At 41.1% G+C, this 20074-nt stretch overlaps 3 protein-coding genes across 7 annotated transcripts in view; 2 read left to right on the forward strand and 1 right to left on the reverse strand.

The window, feature by feature from the left end:
* Positions 1–2223, forward strand: part of adgra2 (adhesion G protein-coupled receptor A2) — a 33715-nt gene extending 31492 nt beyond the window's left edge. For both annotated transcript variants that reach the window (XM_026321631.1, XM_026321632.1), the window contains one exon: positions 85–2223. In XM_026321631.1, coding sequence (XP_026177416.1) covers positions 85–1504 — 1420 coding nt within the window. In that variant the 3' untranslated portion in view covers positions 1505–2223. The remainder of the gene's footprint in view (positions 1–84) is intronic.
* A 1511-nt stretch (positions 2224–3734) lies between these two features.
* On the forward strand, positions 3735–15123 carry rab11fip1a (RAB11 family interacting protein 1 (class I) a). Of its 4 annotated transcripts, none has more exons than XM_026321354.1 (6): positions 3735–4457; positions 8569–9005; positions 9151–10090; positions 11250–12815; positions 13103–13208; positions 13542–15123. In XM_026321354.1, the coding sequence occupies exons 1-6, from the start codon at positions 4108–4110 to the stop codon at positions 13746–13748; spliced, it is 3606 nt and encodes a 1201-aa protein (XP_026177139.1). In that variant the 5' UTR covers positions 3735–4107; the 3' UTR covers positions 13749–15123. The 4 variants fall into 4 exon arrangements, with proteins under 4 accessions (XP_026177139.1, XP_026177140.1, XP_026177141.1 ...); XM_026321355.1 differs by having other exon boundaries at positions 13545–15123; XM_026321356.1 differs by lacking the exon at positions 11250–12815.
* A 1034-nt stretch (positions 15124–16157) lies between these two features.
* prlhr2a (prolactin releasing hormone receptor 2a) lies at positions 16158–19276 on the reverse strand. Its single transcript, XM_026322163.1, has 2 exons — positions 18816–19276; positions 16158–16794 (listed from the first exon to the last, which is right to left on the reverse strand). Exons 1-2 carry the CDS (start codon positions 19274–19276, stop codon positions 16158–16160), a joined length of 1098 nt encoding a protein of 365 aa, XP_026177948.1.
* Positions 19277–20074: the final 798 nt, after the last annotated feature.

Consider the following 20074-nt stretch of genomic DNA (forward strand, 5'->3'; position numbering starts at 1 on the left):
GAATCATTTTATGTCATATCTTGAATACAAAGAGATGTCTTTGTTTTGTGCTAACATTCCTGGCATCATTTTTGCTTCTTGCAGCTGTTGGCTGGTGTGTCGCCCCAGTCTAGGGTCTTTTTTTGTCCCCGCTGGCCTAGTGGTGTTGGTAACATGGATCTATTTCCTGTGTACTGTGTTTCGCCTGAGGCATCATGTGTCCAAAGAATGCACAGGAACCACCCTGTCCTCTCCTGTGACAGAGAGCCAGCCTGCACTGGCAGGAAGTACCAGCCTGCTCTCAACAGACTCAGTGGTGGGGCCTATAAACACCATTGTGTCTCCAGAGGACCAGTATTCGCTGAAAACACAGTTCTTGGTGTTGGTGGCCACTCACTTCCTCTTTGTGGCTCTGTGGTGTTGTGGAGCCATGGCAATGTGGCTGACAGGGCACAATAGCTTGTTGTTCAGCTGTCTCTATGGGATGGCTGCCACAGTTTTAGGAGTGTTTCTGGTGGTGCACCACTGCTTTCGACGTCTCGATGTGCAGGCCTCGTGGCTGGCATGTTGCCCAGGCTATCGTCGCGCACATCCTATGTCTACTTACACACACACCTGCACTACTGGGAGCGGAGTACAGACCTCTGAGCAGGGGTCCCAGCTTTTCATTAATTGCCATCCACCTGGTGACTCTCATAACTCCTCGTCAGCTCGATCATCATCCACACCAAGTGGAATCAGCAGTGTAGGCCCCGGACCCTGCAAGCTCACCAACCTGTTGCAGGTGGCACAAGACAATTCAAACAATGCTTCACGTGCCCCCATGGGAAACAACACTAGCACCAGTACTGACAACATCACCAAAGCAACAAACAATATTCTGCCCACCATTAACTCTACAGCCCCAGTGCATTCTCAGAGAAGGAAAGTGAGTAGCAGAACTAAACAAGGGAGCAGCCAGTATCACCATCGGGGTGAGGGCAGAGGTCACTATCGTCTCAAAGCCCTAAGGACAGCTGGAGGTGGTGGCAGCCTTGGAGCTTTAGGACCTGCAGGCATAGAGCACCTCAGTTCTTCGCATGCAGTATACAAACAGGCCACAAGTGAGAATGGCAGCATCCACCACAGCCTTTCAGAGAGCCAGGCTAGCGCACTGACAAATGGGAAGCGGGTGGGAGAGTCAGTGGCCACCAGCCCCTCAGAGGGAAGCGATGGGGGCAGCAGCGGGAGTCGCAAACCCTTCCCCCTGCTGCCTTCTGTGGCCAGCAGAGCAGCAATGCACAGTGCTCAGAGACGATGTGCCAGCAGAGACAATTTGAAACTGGCAGCTGCTGCAGAGAGAGAAACTAAGCGCTGCTCTTATCCATTGAACAGTGTCACCACCACTGTGCCCAAAGCCGCTGCCTCAAATGGCACCCTGAAAAACTCGGTGGTAGAGCTGGAGCAGGACTTGAGTGGCACAGACCAGTCCCAGAGCTCCACTGGAATGAAGAGTGGTTTGTGGAAAAGTGAAACCACAGTGTAACCTTTACTTATATGTGAACTTCTATGCATGACCTTAATGGACTTAAATGACTAGGTTATGTTTTAATGGTCTCTTGATTATAATAATTATATAATTTAAGATATAAAATCACGAAGGCATCCAGGACCCTAAACTGGTACTTTTGCCTCTGTAGCATTGTAAAAGTTTGCTGTGAAATGGTAAAAATAATAAGGCTGTTTTTTATTGTCATCTACAAACATAAGATACTCCTTTGTTTTATGCATTTCACAACAAATATCTCAGAAATTGGCATATGATGTTGATTTTTGATGTCTAATGAAAGCTTTCTTGTTTTAGTTGTGATTTTTCTATGCATATCAACTATAGCATGAAATCGAATGCAGGATGGTTCATTTCCAAAGTACAGCTATATGCATTTAATCTGTGGACATTTCACGCTTATGTTTGCTTCAAGTAATTGTTCACATGTGCTCATGTATGCGCTTGTATGCTCTGTGTGTGTGTGCGTGTTTGTGTGTGTGTGTGTGTGTGTGTGTGTGTGTGTATGGGCATACAGTAAGAAATTAATTGCAGGAGTGTGGATGTACAGAATCCCTGAGTGAATAAAAAAAGCTATGCAAGACTTTTTTAATATATGATGAATATGTTTCATTTTTTAATTCTGTATAATCAGCACTGACAGAGATCCACATTTCTCTGATAAACTCAGAAAGAATAAATATTGAGGGAAAACATTTGGATTTCTCATACCCATGTCACTTGATTTAATTTTCACCACTTTTAATGCATGAATTACTGCCCCCTCCTGGATGGTAAGGGGTTTGAAATGCGTTAGCCTCTTAAATCAGGCACATCTCACAGATTTTGACAAACTTGTCTGATTCATGGTGATTTAACAACAAACCTTCTGGCTATAATTTTACAGATGTATGTATTACATTTTTCTTAAAAACATACCTACAAAAACGCCCCATATATTCAAAACCCTAAGGCAACATTGCATGTGAATAAATGTTTTGAATATATCCAATCAGAATGCTGCCTTCACATTTTAGGTAACTTACAAAACCCTGAGCTGTACCTCTGTTTGTTAGGAAATTTAGTGCTCTTTAAATTCAGGAAATTACATTGACAGGAAATAGTGTTTCTACTATGCAGCTCATTGTCACTGATTTTCCCATTGTTCTTTGAGAGGAAGTTTCACATACTGCATAGTGTTACTGCAGTGTTACAGGTGTTGTTAGTCTGTTGTGCATATTATTGGTTATTCTGTGTGCAGCATGAACTTTACCATATTATCAGGCCCCAGCAGCATGTATTCAGGATGTAAAATATGAAAATTGTCATCACACTAAAAGTCTCACCAAATATAACTAATTAACACAAACCTCTATGTCATTGTGTACCTGGATCTGTTGTAGGAACCATCATCTGTTCTCATTTTTTTTCATGGTCACAGCTCAGGTACCTCTGGGTCTAACCTTGGCTTCACCTCTATATCAGCAACTGTGATTTATTTAAACATAAGACACTTAGGTTCTCCTAATGTGTGCCAAAAACAACAGTTCGGTTGCTTTTCTAATTATCCATAATAACTGAATGTGAAATTCTTAGAAATTCTCAAGCCTTCTTCACCTAATGAAACCTTTGGCCTGTGAAGTGTACTCCACACAAGCTGACTAAACCCATGAAAAGATTTTGTTCCTAATTTTATCCCTCATTAACAAACAAGTATTGACCAACTAACTTTTAAAGTCATACTGCCTGAGTCCAGTTTACACTATATATCTCAATGAAGACTTGGTGGACTTCTTAAGTGTAGATAGGCATAACTTCTCAGATGTCAGTGCAAGATAATAAAAAAATCACAAGTGATCTATCATGAGTTGATTTTCTGCAGAGGCAGTATGAGAGTTTTATGTTATTTTTTCACTTCAGTAATATATTTTTTTAAATACACCGTACAATTCCTACACCCAAAATAAAGTGACAAAAGTAAAAAAATAGAACCTTTAAGCGCTAAAGTAGCTTCACTGGACTCAGTTCAGTGTTAATTCTGCTCTTACTTCAGTTACATGTGAGTTTTACAAGAGGAAACTGATTCCGGATCAGCAGCTAATAGCAATAGTTAACGGTCCACGATCTGTCGACGCCTTTCTCCTCCGCTGACCAATGACAGGCTTATATCAACAACTGACAGAATCATCAGCCAATCAGAAAGCATTATGTAGAGTCTGGGTGGGGCTCTATAACATCAGGGAAGTGAATTGTTGAAGTTAGAAGAGGGACCGCAGGAGACTAGTTTTTATGGACGCCTCTGGGAGGAATTAGTGGCAGTGGTTGGGTTACACCGGCCGATAAGAGCATGAAGTTTGTTAACCGAGTGTTGACCTAACTGAGGTGTTATTAGAGGCTTAGATACCGCGTTACGAGGAGTTGGGAGAATCATTACGACATCAGCTTCCTGAAGAGGAGTCAAGCTAACGCTAGATAACGTAAACCTGCAGTCGCAGAGGACACCGCAGGTGAACACAACAGAGTTCAGGAGAAGGTTAAGTGCGACACTGGGGGCTGTTTCTTCAGGACAGTGTACTTTTGACTAAGCTTAACAGACTTTCGTCATGTCTCTGGCCGAGCAGAGCCAGCAGTGGTTTCCTACGAGTGTGCAGGTAACGGTGCATCAAGCTCGCAGCCTGCGCGTCAAGGGCAAGAATGGCACCAACGACGCGTATGCCATCATCCAGGTGGCCAAGGACAAGTTTTCTACGTCTGTGATGGAGAAATGTGTCGCTCCGGTGTGGAAAGAAGAGGCTTCGTTTGACCTGCCGCTCTTCCACCCGGGAAACGCTGAACGCTGCACACTGTATATCACCATAATGCACCGAGCCCAGGTGGGGCTCGACAAGTTCCTGGGTCAAGCTGTGATAAACCTGCTGAATCTACACGACGGCCACACTCGCAAAAAGACAGAGTAAGTGACTACTGCTGTGTGGGCCCAACGAGTTTATTATTCAACCATGGCATTTTCTTTAAGTTACAGTGCAGCATCCCAGCAGAAAGTGCCCATCTACATAATATCAGCCTAGGTGCTGAGGTAGTACACATCATAAAACTTTAAAACATGAATGAACCGTGATCATCACATACATAGATAGGTAAACAAATATCAGGTTTACTTTAACCTCGAGCAGAGATAGAATTTAAAGTCCCCCAAAACAATAGCTGCCAAACTGGTCCCAATTTAACTGTGATTGACTTGGTCAGTATATCACATGCTGGATTGTTCCTTTCTATTGTTTTGTTTGGTGACTATAGGACTGTACTTTCTGCGAATGTTAGCCATTGATTTTTCAGTTGTCTTTGACAGTGGTGTTTTGGATTTTTGCCCAAAATATGAACTGTGCACTGTGAAACCCTAAATTATTCATTAGCTTGCTCTCCATTATGTTGTCCATTGAGGTGTATGGAGTTGTCCAGCAAATCGCTAGTTTTGTTTCTTAGACAAATTAATAATCCAGTCTTGTATACAAGACTATTATAATGGTACCTTTTGTTATATACCCACCATCTATACAGCTCACTTGCAAAAGGTCATCTAATAGATAAACAGCAAGCATTTTAACATTCAAACAAATGGAATCTCTCTCTTCCTATCAGTGTCTGGGAGGAAAAACAGAAACCCTGGGGCTGATGGGAAACGGTGCAAATTTAGATAAATCTCATCACTTCCTTCTGTCTGTCTCCATTGTACATACCTAAATGTTTGGCTGACTTCTACTTCATATATCAGCGTGAGGGAGCTCTGTCACAACAGCAGCTCGGCGAAAGAATCCTTTTCTCACATAGCTGCTGTTAATTAGGCACATTCCTCTGTGCTCTTAACCATTTTACAATACATCTGCTCACACCCTTATATGTTTAGTGAGCCAAGATGACATCAGTGGTTTGATGTAGCATGGGTGTAACATGGGTGTAACAGGTCAAAAATAAACATGATAAACATAGTGTTGAATTTGGATATACACACACACCCTCTTATGTAAGAGAACATTTAAAAATAAAGATGGTTTAATACACTTTTTCCCCACATTGGTACACCCTTCCGAACTTGGCCTTTAATTTTGAGGTGACCTTTGGCAAAGACTGAGTGATGTGAGTTCTCAGTCATCACTCAGCCAAGCGCTCTCTAGATATATTGCTGGAGTGACCACATTCACTTGGTTGTTGTACGGTCATATCTTAAATGTTATCTTGTGTTTGCTCAGTACGTTTTTATACTTCAGTGGCAAAGTTCACTCTGTACTTTTTCCTTTCCATTTCTACAGTCCATCACTCTCCACGCTAGGCCTGCTCCTTCTGTCTCCTTTAACGCAGAGTATGCATGCTGGGTATTGGATGTTGCTGTGTTTGGCTTGAAGTGTGTGGTGTTAGATTACTATCCTGCCTCCCAGACATGCTGATACAGGGTGTGACATCAAAGACTTTGTTTTCCTGCAGAAAGGGAACTCTACAGTTGCCTTGAATACAAAGGAGTGTAATCAAGAACTTACTGTAGGTTAGAAATTAGGTTATTTTGAGTTTGTCTAATAGCTGCTGCCACTTGCTATTACAAATTATTACCATAGATACCAAGGTAACCATCTGATTTAGAGGATTAGTTTTATATTGTATTTGGGTAGTTATATGGAGTGATGTAAAGGTTTTATTTGCATGTAGGACTGGAACTAGCCTATAGATCATTACCTCCTTGATTAACAAATCCATCTTTTGTTTCATAAAATGTCTAAAATTTATGAGTTTCGGAGTCCAGTAACATCTTCAGCTGTCTTGTTTTGTACATCTAACAGTTGAAAACTCATATATACTGACTTTGTTATTATTAACAGAGACAGGCTGCCATCCAACATTTACAAACCTGGAACTTAGCATTTTTGCTTTAGAAATTACTGATTAAAATTAGATCACAGTAGTCAAAAATCACACATTTTCAGCGACAGTTTTTCTGTAACCCTGTTTGACATCTTCAGATTGCTTGTTGTGTCCAAGCCAATGTCAGAAATTGAAGCTTAACAAGTTTTCTGTTATGTGACACATAGAAAAGCAGATGGTTTTTATAATTTATGTAATAAAGGTTTGACATTTCTGCTTGAAAAATATGTGAGCCACAATATTTATTTTGTAAACAATGAGCAGAGCAGTGTAAATAAAAATCCATCCATCCTTATAACTTGACATGCGAGTCACTCCCACCGAATCCATACAAAATAATAGTCTAAAAAACTTTGCTTAGTAATTTAACTATTATTATGGATAGTCTTGTTCATCCAGTTAAATGTTTATGCATCAGAGGAACACATCAACATTTTACCCTGTTTACACCCTGTTTTACCGGCTGAATACATTCTGGTGTCCAATCATGGGATAAATACAGGCTTTCTTGTTAATCATTACACACTAAGTGCCCTTGACAGTTAATAGACGGAACCTGCCTAGCAAGACTGGTGAGAGCGTGCAGCAGGGGCATGGCTCTGTGTTTCTATGCAAACAGGACACAACACGTACATTAGCCTGTTAATAATTGTAACAATGCTTTGTGTTTATTACAGACAACTAAAGTGCATACCCCGCTGTCACTGACAGAAACAAAAAGCAGTTTTTCAACTGGATTGATCTCTTTGTCTTTGTGGGTAGACTTTGTTGGGGATTGTTTGACTTGGCGTATTAGCTCAAGGGTGAAGATGAAGAGTCTTTGAATTAGGCTCAGTGTACCCTTGATTACAACACACGCTGTACAGCACCTCCCTGCATGTTTGAAAGTGCTTGAGGAATGTTGGTGCACTCCCGTACTTGTTCCTTGACTGTTCCCAGAAGAAACTATCTGGATGCTTGCTCCAGTACGTGATCATACAACTGTTCCAGTAATAAACGCCAGTCTCACACCGTGTTTGTTTTTCTGTTTGGTTTTTTTTTAGTGATTGAGATCTTTGGCATTTTGCAGTTTATCTCTTAAAGGTTAGATTGAACTGGCTTCCACATACAGTATTATCCTACCAAATGATCAAAGAGGGATTCACAGTGACCTTTACTGGAAGTGAAACAATTGGGAGACTCTGCTGTGGAACAAAGAGTTGAAAAGGCTAAAGTCTCACTATAATGAGCACTTCTGCTACAGTATTAGAACATCTAATAATAGAAAGGCTTTAATTGTGCTCGTAGAAAGCATGTGTGTAATTGCACTGATGCTGCTTGTTTTGCCATGGTTTTAGACAGGGCCCTCCAGAAAACACTCCTACCTTTCCTTTGCAGGCAGTAAGTGCTGATCCTGTACAATAGACAAGAGAAGAGGGGGGATACGGAACAAAGCTTTATCTGTAGCTGGCATGGTCCTCCCAGCAGGAACTGGAACAAGCTGTACACTGATTAATGACACCTATCAGTCTCTACTATCTGTTGAGAGCAGACTAAAATTTCAAGCATTTGAAGTCAAAGCTTACAAGTTTACAAATGGAAGAAAAATGCAGTTCCCAAAGCCCAGAGTAATGTTTTTAAAGAGCTTCTTTTCTATTTGCAATGACAAAAAATTGATTGTTTTGCATTTGTGCTTGAATAATGAATGAAAGAACTAATCAGGAATTCACATGTGCTGCTGAATGATTTACTGGCGTAAAGATAATCATTTAATCCAGAAAATGTGTTTTTGCATTTAAAAAAAATAGCAGGATCTGAAACAGTTCCTTAGAGTCGTTTCATTTGCTATTCCAATTAAACTGTTTCCCTTAGTTCATGTACAAATCAACTTGTCACTCAGTGTTTAGTACAATTGAATGATATTTAGAGTAATATTTAATAATTCAATACCTAAGCAGTATTCTTTCTCATTATGTGAAATAAGACGTAATGCACTGAGGTCAAGTCTTACTGTTACTGTATTCTTATTCTTGTACTGTCTATTTTACCTGACAATGTGTGGGTTTAATGCAGTGTAATGAACAAGATTTCTGAGTTTAACATTAAAATCAGTTTTTCTCAGAATGTGCTTATACTTTTGTGAAAATTTGTTCTTCTTATTCTGTTCTTTGCAGTTGGTTCAAGCTGGTGGACAAGACCGGAAAAGAGGACAAGGCACGGGGAGAGGTAATGCTAGATATCCAGTTCTTGAGAAACAACATGTCAGCTAGCATGTTTGACCTTTCTATGCAAGACAAGCCACGCTCCCGCATCTCCAAGCTGAAGGACAAAGTCCGTGGCAAGAAGAAAGATGGCTTCTCTGACTCGGCCTCAGCTATTGTTCCTTCTGTCAGCCAGGTCCTCACAGACAGTGAGGGAGAGGCTGATGCACAGTCACTCAATCAGTCTCCAGAAGCTAAAAAGAAATCTAAGCTGAAAACCCTCTTTGCCCCCAAATCAAACTTGCAGCGTAACATCTCTCAGTCTATGTCTACCTTGGGGACTCTCCCTGAGAAGAATACATCTCTCAGTGGCAGCCGCTCGTCTGGCCTCAATGTAGACTCTCCTGAAGGTAACTTCACCTTTCATTATGCTTTGTGTGTTGTGTATGTTAACAGTGACATGTCTCTCATTTCTTCTGCAGCACAGTGCAAGGTAAATAATGGTGTTTTGCATGTCAACAAGGACATAATACTTGACTGCCTCTGTTCCCACAGTTAAAAAGAAATTCAAATTCCTGGGACACAAGCGAACAGGCAGCTCTGACAGCAAGGTATCTCAGGGTCCATTCTCCCTACTGGGTCGCTCCAAGCAGAGCAACAGTGACCTGAACAACCTGTGCATCAACGGCAGCCATGTGTACACAGAAGACGCAGAGCCCAAGAGCGGATCTACACTTAGTCTAAACAGCTCAGGCCAGGGCTCTGTGGAGGACATACGCAAACACACCTCTGATGCCTCAGCAGATTCCTTTATAAGTATACCTGTCCCATCCTACAGGCATGAGCCTGCAGATAGAGGCATACTGGAGCAACAGCGCCATCAAGAGGAGGAGGAGAAAAGGCAGGCAGAGGAAAGGCGCATAGCAGAAGCAAAGAGACTGGAAGAAGAGAAACACAGGGCAGAGGTCAAGAGATTGCAGGAGGAAGAGGAGCAGAGACACCAAGAGGAACAGGCAAGGAAGAGACGCTTCCTTGAGGATGAAGCAAAAAGAAAGAAACAGAGGGATGAAGAGGAGGAAGAGAGAAGAAAACGAGAGGAAGAGCGCAAGATGCTGGAAGCAGCAGAAAATCAGAGGCTCGAAGAGGAGCGTCGCAGAGTTGAGGAGCAGAAACGACAGGAGGAGGCCTCCATGAGCGAGCGGCTGACGTCTCTGTTTGGAATGATCAGAAAGAAAGAAGAGAAAAAGGAGGAGGTACCCCAAGATCCCAAAGAAGTGCTGCCTGCATCAGCAAATCTCAATGACTCAAGGAGAACTGATCAACCAATCTCCCACCACTCCACTAACCCATTTGAAGACATTCCCCTCACTTCAGATCAGAGAGTTAGCAGTAACGAAAGCCCAGCTGATCCTCAGAAATCCGGCTCCAATCAACAAACTCCGTCTTCCACATTCTTCCTCAACCGCACTGCCAAAGTGTCTGCAGTCAAACCCAGGTGGGCCTTGTTGTTCTTTCACTCCATTGCTTGTTCTTAATGATAATGCTGCATTAATGTTATGTTATATCACTTTTCACATTTGGGATGCTACTGGCTACTTGCACTCACACAACAGCATTTTTAGAATTGTTTGACTGATTTGTCTGCCTTCGCAAAACCGTAAGTGAACCCTCGCATACTGTTGTTACTGTTGGTGGTGCTATCTGCATTTTATATAAATACAAAAAAGACCCAACTCTAAGTGCAAAGTAAATAAGAGTTGTTTTCTTATTTGTTATCTTGGCACAGGTGAGATGTACACATCAGTCAGAGATGTTTTTTAAGAACCTAAAGTCTAGTTTCAGATTAAGTGTTGTATTACACCGTGTCCGTCAACACTGAAACTTGGGAATTCCACAGCAGTCTTTCCTGTTTCTGTTCAATCTGGCTCAACTGTCTTGAATAGCTCTGAATTCCATCCAATGGCCTGTTTGACCGGTTTGGTCTTGGTATAGTTGAGAATCAAGGTGTGTCTTATGTTTGTGAAGATGTTGTGGGCTGAACAGAGTTCATAAGGAGTGACTTAGCCACCGTGTTACTTTCTCTGAGGGTTCTTGGCTGGTTGGATTTTGTTTTGCAATTGTCTTTTTTTTGTTTTTTTTTTAATATATGGCTGGTTGTGGACACAGTGGTGCAGTGGTAAGGGGCTTGTGCTTTGCTGTTGTCATATATGTGACATTTTGTGAATAGTTTGCTAGATGGAAGATAGACGCTAGGTCTTTAAGATTTGAATTGTTTTGTGGTGATATTTTGTTGTATTTTGCTGCCAGGTTGCACTGTTTTGTATAGTTTAAGTCAAAATATTATGTTGAACAGCTAAAATGTTTGTGTGAGCAAGTCACGACTAAAAATGAATCAGGGAAGGCATGTGAATGTCAGACATTGTGTGTGTAGGTTAGTCACTGACATTGGAATATTGCACTAGTGTTTTTGATACCACAAAATTTGTCAGAGATCATGGCTGTATTCTCAGGTTTATATGTTTATGTAGATGGAAATTAAGTGTTTGATGTGAGATCTTGGTTAAACTGGTGATGGGTTGTACATTGTTGGAAGTCTATTTAGGTAATGTGGTGGTCACACTGACTTGTAGGCCTTTGTTTTCACTCCTTGGCAGATTGCCTCAGTCTCTGGACTCTGAACCCGCTGACTGCCAGTCCCCCAGTCAGCTGTGTCCTTCCTCAGTGAGCTCTGAGTTCACCCTCTCTAGTGTCCCATCTGAGTCCCCTGATAGTTTCTCCACCCTCCATTCATCTCTGGCTCCAGCAAACATAAGTCAGAGCCTGTTTGGATCATCCCGTGGAAGTACAGGGAACTTGTCATCTGCAGAATCTTCACCCACAATGGCAGATAAGAGAAGAGCCCTTCTGCCTCCCATGTATCCTGTACAAGCAACCCAAGCTGGAAATCATGTTCCTGTTCAAGAGATCAAGAACCCTGCATATGTAGAGGCCGATGGAATGCAGCAAGGTAAAAAAGGGTCTCTACCACTTCCCGATTATGAAACCCTCTTTCCAAAGAAGAGACATGGGGTGCAGGGGCAGACCCAGTGGGATCATATAATCGCTGAGGTTAATCAGAGACATAGAGACATTCCACCTGAACTTCTGGGTCCAGAGATGAGTGTGGATGGCCCAGATGAGCACAAGCAAAGCCCTAAGTCTTCCATAACACAAGAGAGTCCTGCTACGACACATCATCAGCAGACCAAACCTGTGTCATCTAAAAAAGTAGTGGCCCCAGCTCCCCCTAAGTCAGTCATATCCGCAGCCGCAAGCCAAGTGATGACTCGCAGAGAAAGCATAGAAACTAGTTTAGATATGTCCAAGGATAAAGTGAAAATGGTGTTGCAGCCATCATCTGCAGCGACACATTCACCCACACCAACAACCGAATTGGAAACATCTGCACCAAATGAGCAAAGACAGGACAAACAACCTCCTACAGCCAAACCCAGACAGAAGGTCAATGGCAAAGAGCCAACACAACAGGGATCCGTTGTGATGCCAGACAGCAATACAAACAGCGACATCCAAACATCAGCTAGTTCAAGTCTGAGCAGCATGAACAAAAAGACAAAGGTGCAGTTTGCAGAGTTTGACCCATTCCCCAGTAGTGACCTCATTTCCAAGGACCCATGGGCCCAGCTGAACCAGGACCAGGAAGTAGATGACTTGTTTACTGGCAACATACACAAGGAGCCAAATCCTCATGATGGAGGAATAACAGCAAATGATCTTAATAAAATCTTTAGTCCAGAGATGCAAACTGATCCCTTTGCTAGTTTTAATGACAGTGATTCAAACAAAAACAGTGAATATGGGAAAAAAGATGAGGATTCAACGCAAGGCAGTCCTGCTTTCCGAAGAAGAAATTCCTCCAGACCAAAAAAGATTCTTCCATCTACACCTCACTCAAATAATAATGGTTCCAAGTCTGGGCTTGAATTGGCAAATAATGGAGGCAGTTTTTACGGAGGAACGGACGCATTTGGAGCTGAACCTTTTACTGTTTCTTCAGCTTTGGCTTCCTCACAGCCCCAAGTCCCGGAGAAAACAGGATCTCAGGCAGGAGGTTTATATGGGGGAAAGACACTTTTGCAAGCGTGGGTCTCACCCTCTGAGGCTCAGCCTGTCAGTGCTCAAAATAGCAATGGAGGTGGGCTAGCCTTAACACCACGCAGGTGAGATCTAACAGGCTACTTCTAGATTAAGTATCTAGACTTATCTCTAGTTTATCTGCCTATGGCTGCTGCTGTTGTATTTGGAGGTGAATAAGGTGTTGGGAGTTTTCTTGGTTATGATTATATTGAGAGCTTGTGATTTCTTGGCAACTTTCCTCACACTGGGTTTAATGATGAATATTGCACATGGATAACACTTGAATGATTTGGATGATTTACAACACGTGTACATTTTTTGTATTATTTTCTGTGCGTAGTGTTATAACAATGTCTGCTTTTCTTTGTAGGCCTCATCCTGTGAAACCCCTGAGCTCAGCTGAGAGTCAGCATCCCGCCAGCACCCCAGATGTAAAAGAGATAAAGATCCGGGACATCACACAAGGAAAGATTAAGGTACAGTCTTGTCGACGAAAATGACATCCTACAACCAAAATGCCAAAACAGATTTGACTTTGATTTGATTTTTCTGCATCAGGAGTTCTGGGATGCATTACATAAAATCTTGTCACCCTTGAACATATTCTGCGATATGCATGTTGATTTTTTAGTTAATACTTGGATGATTGATTAAAATTGAAATATTAATTTAATGAAAAAATAATGTATTTTACACCCAGCAGTCTCAGCAGATGGAGTTTGTGTACTCTGTGTAGGATATCAGACCATTGTCTCCCAGGGGTTTGAAAGATCCTTTGTATATATTATAATAATAATTATTATTCCTAGCAGGTGCCAGAATTGGTGGAAAGCGGGCCTTACACTCAGCTGACACAGGAAGAGTTGATCACACTGGTGGTTAAGCAGCAAACCGATCTGTCCAGGAAGGACGCCAAGATCGTTGAGCTTGAAGAGTACATCGACAACCTGCTGGTTCGTGTCATAGACGAGAAACCTAGTATCCTGCAAGCCCTTACCTCCACCAAACCAGTGTAAGTAAGAATAGCTGCGGGAAGAAAAAGCCTCCTGTTAGAGGACCCACTTATGTTTCTTGTCTGTGTTGGATTATTGTCACTGTGTACCCTGAGACATGGTCACTATGAAGGATTTGGAGCATATGCACTTTTTTAGAGTCAAATTTGGTTGAGAATGCCAGAAAATTGTCTCTGAACTAATATTACCTAACACTCAATAACAAGCAAGTAAAGCATCCTAAGTAAATGAATGTATTTGTTTCAACACTAAGGTACAGGAGTTTGGTTTTAAAAACTGTTACATAAAAATAGATTGAACATTGTGACGTATTTACCATATGTGATGAAACTTGGGTTGAGCTTTATTTAATATACAGAGAAAAATTGTTTATTTTAACTGTTCTGACCTTTTTTACTCTTTGCATTGAGAGTTGCAATGCTGGAAGATGCATGTTCATAACCCTATACAATCAGTACATGCACCATCTCTGTGAGTTAGAATGTAATATGGCTCTCATATACATATATTTTCAATACATTTTTTAATTACTTTGCATGACATCCCTGCGAGTCACAACTACAAATTATGACCTCAACAAATAAGTTATGATTAAGACTGTTGGTATAACAAGTGCACGTTGACTTTTCGCTTCACAACTTTTTTAATTTTCTTTGTTGTGTATTATAGTGTGTATTATTTTTACCAAGCAACATTCCTGTCCTGTTTTACTCACCACATCAAATGTCAGCTGGTTGTCCAGTCCTTAAAACGATATTGTGCCTATTTTTGCTTCAGAGGTGTGACTTAGAAAACCAGCAGTGAATAAAAGCAAGCAGCTACTATGCACTGTACATAATTTGAATTACAGAGTAGATATAGTTTTTTTTCTTTCATGTGATTAGTATGCAGCCTGAGGACATAGTTTCTACTGTTATGCAAGTACAGAATCAAAGACTTCTAATAATTTTTCACTGTGATTCTTGTTTTATTTATAAATTAAAGACCAAGAGATAATCAAAAACTAATCATCAGAGGAACAGTAACAGACTTGGTATCAATAATATTCAGCCTTGACTTTGTATATGAACCACACTAATGAATGAATCCTGTATTTATGCCTTTATGTGACAATGCTGTTTGATGTCTTGACAGAAATTATAGCAATATTAATCTTCCGAATGTACAGACCTGTGCCTTCAAAACCTTTTTCATCTCTTTAATGTCTGAGTTGCTGGATGGATAATTGTTGGCTACCTCTTCCTAGTTAGAGAGGTTGAAGAATGTGCAAAACACACAGCCTGATGTATCAAGTGTTTGTTGGAGAAAATCTGTAAAAGTGTTGTGGAGTAAAGTATGATTTTATTTGAAATAAAGACACTAAGTATTTCACCAAAAAGTTTGGATCTGCAATTTCTTATGTTTATATTTTAAGTGTGTTTTGAAATAAATTCAGCCTGCACAATAGGATTAAACCAATAATAATCTTAATCAGATATTAAGTGTTTTTTCCACGTTGCAGCAGTTCTGTCCCAGGCGAACAAGGATAAGAAATAAGTGTAGCCATGGAAACATATATAACATGTTTTATTATACAGAGGCTAACTGACAGCATGTTTTACCATTTTTATATAACTTTATTGGTGTTATCTGGTCAAAGAAAAAAACAAAAACACATCAACGTGTCACACTGTTGCACTGGGTGACATGTTCCCTCATTTTAAATACTGATGTTTATTCTTAGTGAATCCCACATTGTCCTGCTGTCATAAATACTCAGTTCACCATATCCATGGCTAAAAACTGCTTTACAGGAGTAAATTTAAGGAAATCTAAATTTCCCACTGGTTTCTGCAAATAATCAACTTTTTCAAAAATGAAAGAATACATTTGTGAAGTACGTGAAGAGTTTTATAATTAGGAATGTCCAGGGAAGTATTGTGGAAGGATTTACACTGTTGCTTTTCAGCTCTGTTGACAGTACAAACATAAAAACTTCTAACTTTAATAATTCTGTCAGCCTTATCATTAAAGTCAATAAAATCAATATATTGGAATCTGGCAATGAAAAAAAAAAGAAAAAACACGTGAAACAGAGACCAAAAATAGTTGCATTGTGGGTAATGTTGCCAGGTTTGGACAAGGACAAAGACTGTGCCAGTGGGCCAGTCTTCATCCTTAATTTTATTCAAACTGCGCATTGTTACAGGAGTGTGACGCTAAATCATTTCTTTAATGCAGCTCGTAGGTGAGATGGTAAATAGTTTGACACAGACAGACCCACTGAATTATAACGTGTCTACTGGACCACCACGCAATCCTGGGAATCCTACTTACACCTATATACACGTGTCTTATTCTGTTAGACTGTTACCAGGAGGAGATGAGTGGCCTGCTGTCCAAACAAACCAGGGCTGACTACAAACAGCAGCTTCACAGGGCCACGCTGGCTGTGGCGCAGTTGTTGGCCGAGATGCCAATGCGACGGTGACACGTGAACATTTTGCGCAGCTCAGCGCGGAAGCGGTCGTGCAGCCATGCGTAGAGGAAAGGGTTACAGCAGGACGAGCTCATGGCGCACAGGTGACAGAGCAGCTGAATGAGCAGGAAGTACCGCTTATCAATCAGGTCAATGTCAATGTCGCGCAGAACATTAAAAACACTGATGGGCATCCAGCAGATACCAAACGCCGCCACCACCAGGCTCACCAGGCGGAAGGTCTTGCGTTTGCGCATGCGCTGAGCCTCTGCCTGGCTCTGGGTGTGGTGGCCAGGTATGACACAGTTCCGCAGTTTCACAGAGATGCACAAGTAAGAGATGGAGAGCGCCGACAGAGGCAGGACGTAGGTGATGAAGAGAGTGCTGTACGCGTAAGCCAGCCGCTGCCTCTCCTGGCCCATCCAGAACTCCTCACAGATGGTGAAGCCCTCATTCTTAAACTCCACATGGTAGGTGTGAGCCACAGCTGGAGCCACCAAACCGCAGGACAGCAGCCAGATCCCAGACAGAAGGTAGGTGCACGCCAAGACCGAGATGCGCTTTTTCAGAGGGTGCACTGTAGCATAGTATCTATAGAAGCGGAGAGGAGATGGTAGCCTCAGTTTATTTGACCAGACATTAGATCTGGACTGTCTGTTTAAACTATTAACTAGTCATTAAGCAATGTCATTGAGCTTGTTGTAGCCTATTAGCCTTGGACCATAAACAAACAATGAGTAAAATAGATTATTTTATTTATTTATTTATCATAAGCTGATAAATCATCTTCCACCCTCTTTGTCTCAAAGTTCCCTGCCTTTAGACTGAGCTAAACTAAACTACTCTTCTTTAGTAGAATTTAGCTTGGGCACTGGTAAATATCAGTTAATATTTCTCATAATGTGAGATAGATATAGATATAGATATATTAGTTACTTGCAGCCCATGATAATGTCCATGAGTCTCCAGAAAATTCTTCTATAAAACATTTTTGAAATGTGCATCAGTTCCTCAGGTCTACCTACTGTGACAAGTGGAAAAGCACCCAGGGCACAAAGCAACAGGCCACTGCATGTAAATGTGCCTGTCTTTTTTTAAAATTATTTTTAAATTAATGTGAATGTAGTTTCATTGGTTTGCATTCTTGATTCTCAGTGAGCCGGGGCCAGTGGTTTCCAGAGCTCAGCTTCATACATACAAAACATAACCAAAACCCAGACGCAAACAAATTAAGTGGCACAAAGTAGCCTAGTGTTAAACACTCTGCACATATCATGGTTCTAAGAAATATGGATTGATTTGATAAGAAAATGTCCCTACAGACAAAAATTTTCACAATGATTTATATCTGAATTACAGATAATGTATGATGTCTAATTTAGTGAACCTGGGATTAACTAATCATAGATTTCTGCCTATACAAAGCCAATATTTAGAAAATATAATATTAATATTGTTCCTAACTTTTTCTTACAAGTCCTCTACTAGGTAGATATTTCTGAGATGCCATCCTGTTTTGATATTTGGGTTTGGGGTCTTACTGTATGCTGGCTAACCACTTGGTGCCTGCAGATGTTCAAGGATTAGTGACCAAAATGCATGAAATGGCTAGAAATAGAAATCTTATAATATTTTTAGAGGGGTAAATGTGGCCGCCCAGAAAGTGTTTCACAATGTACCGATACAAGAAAGATATTGCAATACCCTGGCATTAAAACTGTACTTAACCTTGTTTTATTTATATCAGTGACTGCCAGAGTGCCACTTTTAATAAGAGACATACATCTGAAGATGTGTTCCTCTGTGACAGTGGACAGCTGTGTGTGTGTGTGTGTGTGTGTGTGTGTGTGTGTGTGTGTGTGTGTGTGTGTGTGTGTGTGTGTGTGTCTGTGTGCGCTGAGCTCTGCTTCCACTGGCAATGTCTGTTTTTTTTTTTTTCTCTCATGGCTCTCTGTGAGATGCAGGCAGCTTTCGTGGTTAAAAAAAAGAGGCATGTCTAGATGCAGGTATCGGTACCATAGTCGTAATTTTGGTATCATTTACATATTACCAAGCCATAAAAACTTCTGGAGTGTAGAGAGAAAAGCACATTAAGATCTGTTATACATCTCAAAGAAATAATAATACTGAGAAATATTTCTCAGAGAAATACCATACAGTTCAGTTCCTGGCTGGTATTTGATTATTCAAGGAAGACAAGAAGAAAAGGTCCCAAATTGTTATAAAATATGACTGTATGTGTATGTTCACTGTAATCCTAGTAACTCAAAGTACTTGAGCTTAGTTATTTTGAGAGCTGGCATAAAAATCCACTACATCCAGGTGGTTACATCTGCATCTGCCCCTGCAATTTACTGCAATTTTCCTCAAGAGATAGTGACATTAATTGTGAGGCATTATGTATTACTTTTACATTCATGTAGAGTTTATAACATGGTGACTAAGTAGCTTTAGATAAATGCCTCTAGCTGAAAAACCTCAGGGCAGATTTTTGCTCATCTGATGACGAATTGCAGGATATGACAGTAAGAAACAGTATGTCTGTAAATAGGGTTCTGCAAAAGTCAGAAGGTTTATTTTTATAAACAGTCCTCTGGCTTATTATGACTTACCGGTCCACACCAATGGCAGTGAGGGTGAAGACTGATACATATACTGTCACTGGCTGGATGAGGTAAACCAAGTAGCACATGAAGCGGCCAAAGACCCAGCCGTGAGGGTTGAAGGCGTAAGCCAGCGTGAAGGGGACACATGTAGCACACATCAGCATGTCGGAGAAGGCCAGGTTTCCGATAAAGAAGTTTGTGACATTGTGCATCTTGCGGGTGCGACAAATGACATAGAGGAGCAGGTAGTTGCCAAAAACACCCACCAGAGCCACCAGAGTGTAGCAGGGAATGATGAGCAGCTTGAAGGACTGCAGCAGCTCTACACCCACAAACTGAGGGCTGCGCGTCAAGGAGCCATTCTGCAGCGCTACCTCAAAGACCTGACCGGTGTCATTGCCATTCACATCATTCATCACACTTGGGGGGGTGAGCTCGGCCACCCAGCCACTGCCTGTGTCCTCCATCTCAAAAGGTTGATATCAACCTGAAAGGATGAAATCAGGATTATAACCTACAGTGCATACATTCAACTACATGCACACTATAATATGAAACACTTCCAGGACACAAGTATGCTGAAAAACTGATGAAGATGAATTCCCTACTACTGTAGACACATTTATAGGGCATGTGTTCATTCATTTCAATTTTAATGTTCATTCTTTATATTCCTGTGTAGCTGCAGATATGCTGTGCAGCTAATGAAGCAGTTCCTCTACCCATATGTAATAATTGTCCTTTTGATGGCACATTTTTAGGTCCTGTGTAGCTCCAAAGAGAAAATCACTGTACTGGCAGTAACTAGTACTATAATACAAATTTCCCTTGTTTAACCATATTTAGAAACAACTAAGGAGATGTGTTTCTGTTATATCAGGACTTATATGAATGGGATTATTTGCTGCATGTACTATTCTGACATGGAGTAGGTTGTCTGTCACTATGAGTTCGGTGCTTTTTCATTTTTTTTCTCAATACAAACTTCAACACAAACACTGACTATTAAAGCCAGATGCTGCTGCATGACTCAGACCTGCTCTACTCTATTATGTATCCATACAGTGTGCATGTGCAGCACAGGAGGTGTTGGTTCCAATTCACATCAATTCAATTGAACCCTATTTCACCCAGCTGTGAAAATAACATATTTTCACAATATAGCTGCATATGACAAATACTAACACAGGTGGTAAATATTAGGATGCTGAATTCATGCGGCAGTGGCACATTTGGCAAAGACTTGTATTTTGAATTTTTCTCTT

The sequence above is a fragment of the Mastacembelus armatus genome, chromosome 9, assembly GCF_900324485.2.
Source record: "Mastacembelus armatus chromosome 9, fMasArm1.2, whole genome shotgun sequence".
Taxonomy (NCBI): domain Eukaryota; kingdom Metazoa; phylum Chordata; class Actinopteri; order Synbranchiformes; family Mastacembelidae; genus Mastacembelus; species Mastacembelus armatus.